Source organism: Pistacia vera, unplaced genomic scaffold (assembly GCF_008641045.1).
Source record: "Pistacia vera cultivar Batoury unplaced genomic scaffold, PisVer_v2 Contig271, whole genome shotgun sequence".
NCBI classification, from domain to species: domain Eukaryota; kingdom Viridiplantae; phylum Streptophyta; class Magnoliopsida; order Sapindales; family Anacardiaceae; genus Pistacia; species Pistacia vera.
In genome coordinates, this window is record NW_022196081.1 from 170,428 (window position 1) to 175,065 (window position 4,638).

The following is a 4,638-nucleotide window of genomic DNA, read 5'->3' on the forward strand; positions in this document are numbered from 1 at the left end:
TTTTTTTTACTAATATTTAATTATTTATTTGGCGTTCTTGCATATTATATGTACTATTTTTAAGTTTTTTTTTATAAAGAAAAATCCTATTAACTGAAATAAATAAATGAGAATCTTCTAGATAGAAAATGACTAAATTAAATTTATAAGAAAAAGTATACAAGTTGTTTGACGAGGAGGCTTATCTTTCCAAATTCACGTGTGTGGAATGGAATGGTTTTCAATGATTTAATGATTATACAAGTCAATAAAGCTAAGCATCAGGTTAACCAATCAGAAGAAAACTGGCTTTTCACACCTAACGTCCAGGAAAAAAAATAAGTCTTTTAATCTAGATGCATGCACTTTTTTGTTTTTTTGTTATCTGAAATCAAAACTCAAATTAACAGATAAGGTCTTAAGTTACACTGTTACAAACATCTTAATTAATGGAACTTGAAGGGCTTGTAGGTATTGACAGCCTGGTTCAAGCCTTGAATGGAGCCACATGCTGCGGCCATGGCAGCCAGCAAGCACACCAAATTCAGAAGCTGGAGACTCAACCATTTGATACTTCCTCTTTTAACATTTTTTCTCACAATGTACATCTCCAGAGGGAAATAAACTGTCAAGGGCCAGTAACCAACGGCTCCAAGAAGTGCAAGTACTCCATTGAAGAACTGCAATGCCATGGAAATTACCGTTGCCATTACCACAAATATCGTTCTCCAACTTAGCCTGAAGAGATTGACGCTAAACATTGACTTAGTCTTGCTGATGTTTAGAGGGTATTCGTGGCCTATGAACTTTGAATTAGGCCACATGATGCTAGCCCTTGACTCGACCGAGCTGAATACTGGTTGAGACACTACCTATTTATCCAAAGATTCACTAAAAATTAAGGATATTTAATTGGGATTGTATTATGTTTTATGAGACACAAGAGGATTAAGAGAAAACCTGATATGCTCCCATGAGGTGCACGACAATGAAGAAATTGGCTAAATCAATAAACCAAAAAGGCTCGTAAAATCCAAAGCCAGTCAACATGTTGCCCGGCTCATGGTTCCCTAATGCGGCGTAGCCAAGGCAGCCGCATACCATGTTCAAAGTTGTGGCTGTAAACGTAGCTATTACGTTAGCCTTCTTCATAACTTTGTTTTCAGGCTGTGATGACCTCAATGTGTTCTAAACATTTATGGGAAAAACATAAAGACATACATTAGAATGATTCACTACAAAAGTAATACTTGCAGTTAAATTTAGACTCAGACCATACATGCTTAAGTTCAAATTATTTCCCCAGTGATGCAGAGCCGATTAATGGGAATTAAGTCTTGACAATTTATCAAATAATGGGTGGCCATAGGTTCGCTTACTTGGATTTCAATCAAGATAGGAGAATATGCGCAAGCAAATGTAATGTCCCCCAGTGCTCTAAACATTTTCCAAATTTTCTCTGCAGCAGTTAAGTCCAGCCCAATTTCCACTCCTGTGAGAGTGGTCTTTTCTGCTTGCCCTGTTCAAATCTCAAAGACTTTTATGGTAAGGAATATATGCTACTGCTGTTTGTTGATATATAACAATCGTTAGAGCCCATCATTGGGGCCTATGTTCATCTATAACCATAGTAACACTCCACCGAATAACAAGAAATTAATGGTTAATTGGTAGAAAGAAAAACACCCAAGAAATTAACTCATTTACCTGAAACAATCTTTACAAATGCCAGCCCCATTCCAATGCCTGAATACGAAAAAGACATGATTGCAGCGACGGTGGAGAGCCATGATAGCTTATGAAAGTTTGGGATTTGAGACAAAAGAATTTCAACAATTCCAATTGCAATCATGTATTGATTATTGGATAACTTGCATGGCGTGAACGAAATAGAGACAACAACAGGAACAAAATATAATAGTAAAACAAAACAAACAGTAAACAAAGAAAAATAATACGCGCGATTTACCCTGGTTCACCCAATGTGGGCTACGTCCAGCTGAGTCAATATTATTGCAATATGTCTCACCTCCCTCGTTTACAATGAATGAATTGCTCTCTCACTCATAACAAGAGAAAAGTATGTTTATATACTAGGTTTAAGAGATTAAACCTAGTTTTACAAGGATTCTTATTCCTAAACCCAACCCAAAAAGGAATTACTAACTTAAAAGAAATCCTATAGCGGGACCCCCAAGTGCGTCTCCATTACCCATTAATGCTGAAGTAGTCGACAACTCCAACATGGCGCTCCATGGCCTTCTTTGTGGAAACAATTCGATCTGCGTATGGCCCTGAAAGTTTGTTGAAAAAAATTAAATTAAACATAGTAATTAGCTCCAGCTTAATTAAAAAGTTAATTAATGTAGCTTAATATGATTATCTTACTCCATGCTTATTGATGTTGTGATGGTATAGCCTACTAGCATCCCAGTCAGGAGTATAAACTGGACCAACTCACAGACCTTGTTCTTGTTTCCACCTAATAAATATAAACCATCCAGAAAAATCAAAATCAGATTCAATATAACTTTACCTTGATGTGATTGGATGTAATTCTTACTTTGTATTGTACGATATATATAAACAGTAAACTTACCTAAGTAACATTTTACAGCCTCCCCATATGAGTAATTTCTCTTTCCAGAGGCCAGTGACAGCACTCCAGATCCTACTATGGCTGTAATTATATGTGAACTTGCAGTCCACACGGTCCCTGTGTAACCTCACCAAATTAGAATTATATATAGCTTCAAAAGTAAAAGTTACTTTGACTGGGAATAAAATTTACCCCACTGTATTAGTGATCTTAAATGCAATTACAGACCTGCATTTACAAGCACTATAAAGTATTCAGATTTGATTAATTATCATTGTCCTTTAGCCATTACTTCAGCGAGGATAAATAAGAAAATGTGGAGCCTAAGCAATAAGAATGCATGCATCTGGTTTTGCTGGTCAAATCTCTGCCAAGAAGCCTCGTTGCCAATAGATGATAGGACCCTCTTACGTATATTTGACTTCCTTTTACCATGCAAGGAAACGCTTGGCCACAAGTTGGTTTGGGTTTAACATAGTTATTATCGGATCCTCACTGAAGAACATGCATGCTTTGTTTAGATATGAATTCAGATTATGTCAAACACAAAGGTTACATGCATGAAAAGTATAAAATTATACACGGACGCTTGATCCATCAAAAAGAAAAAACAAAATCATAAGTTGAAGGCATATGTGTATAGGAGTTAAGACAGGATGAATACCAGTTCTTTTATACCTTCCATCATCATCAATCTCCCTATCTGCCACTTTGCTAATATCCATACTAGATTCACAAGATATCTCTTCTTGAATATGTTGAACTATCTTGCCCATATCATAATTAACTATGTTTACTTGAACAAGCAATGTGTACTTGGAAAGATTGTACTATTCAGTGGTCGTTATATGAAATAATCACAAAGTTGATGAATAACAAACAAAAAATTGGCTTGCTTTACTAAAGGGAGGAGAAACAAAAGTAGTTCTTGAAAAAATTGTTTTGTTGAGAGTATAGTCTGAGAATGTGCACTATCCTGGCATCCTAGGACTAATATTTGTACTCTATTGAGAATGCAGTGCAGGCAGACTTTTTATTATGTATGTAAAGATGTTGCCTGCAGGTTACATAAGCTGAGGTGTGAATTTCAGGCCCTACGGTTCATTACAACATCTACGTTAATACAATTGGAAAATAGGACACTCGTTTGCCACATTTCAACCATTTCCTGAATGTATTGAATAACTTTTGCATGTTTAGTGGTGAGCATTTATTAAGGTCTTATCTTCCCTTCCAAATCGGGAGAAGGACATTTTCCCACCCAAGGTTTGGTGAAATGACCCTTTTCCACCCTTCAAGTTTTAAAATGACACTTTCCCACCTTTCGTTAAGTTTTGTTATATTTTCTATTAATATTTACTTAAAAAGATGAAAATACCCTTACTTATTTGTCTTTATAAATTTTTTATTATTTTTTAACTAACCAAAAAGTCAAATATTAAAAAGTTAAAAAAGAAAAAGTAGTTAACTCCAACTAAAAAGTTACGAGTAATGTTATAGAATTGTTTAAAGTTAAATAATCTTAATATTTATTTATAAGGTCATTAATATCTCATCATTATTATTCAATAATCTACTAAATTTGTAATATTTTTCATTTTTACTAATTAACATAGAAAATCAATATTCCTAATTAATTAAATAAACAAAGGAAAAAAAAAGTATCTTTACATTTGAACTAATGAATAATCACTTTAACTTAACTAAATTTTAATTTATAATAAACTATTTAAGGGTATTTTCGTCTTTTTAGTCAAATATTAACATAAAACACTAATTGAATCTGATGAAGAGTGAGAAAGTGTTATTTTGAAACTTAACGGGTGGGAAAAGTCGTTTCGCTAAACCTTGGGTGGGAAAATGTCGTTCTCCCCTTCCAAGTCCGTTTATTATGCCAAATTGGGAGAAACCTAATGAGAGTTGAAAAAGTAAATTTCTTTTTCTCTCAAAATATTGGGCTTTAGATAAATTAAGATGATAAAAACAGTGATTAGGAACCCAACCTGAGGTGTCACCCTGTCAAGGGGTCAGGTCCCTGGTTGACCAATTAAAATGGTTAA

The 4,638-nt window shown here is 34.5% G+C and overlaps 1 protein-coding gene across 1 annotated transcript; it reads right to left on the minus strand.

The window, feature by feature from the left end:
- Positions 1–363: 363 nt before the first annotated feature.
- LOC116133610 (amino acid permease 8-like) lies at positions 364–3,354 on the minus strand. The gene is made up of 8 exons (XM_031419284.1): positions 3,243–3,354; positions 2,579–2,695; positions 2,368–2,461; positions 2,230–2,273; positions 1,687–1,860; positions 1,359–1,498; positions 940–1,167; positions 364–851 (listed from the first exon to the last, which is right to left on the minus strand). Exons 1-8 carry the CDS (start codon positions 3,352–3,354, stop codon positions 426–428), a joined length of 1,335 nt encoding a protein of 444 aa, XP_031275144.1. The 3' UTR covers positions 364–425.
- Positions 3,355–4,638: the final 1,284 nt, after the last annotated feature.

What these genes read in the sequence shown, in the direction of transcription:
- LOC116133610 (XM_031419284.1), bottom strand. Translation starts at nt 3,354, where the DNA reads ATGGGCAAGATAGTTCAACATATTCAAGAAGAGATATCTTGTGAATCT. An exon ending in TGGAAGGTATAAAAGAACTG is followed by an intron (nt 2,696 to 3,242) that starts GTATTCATCCTG and finishes GAGGTTACACAG; the next exon opens with GGACCGTGTGGACTGCAAGT. An exon ending in CTATCTTGATTGAAATCCAA is followed by an intron (nt 1,168 to 1,358) that starts GTAAGCGAACCT and finishes ATAAATGTTTAG; the next exon opens with AACACATTGAGGTCATCACA.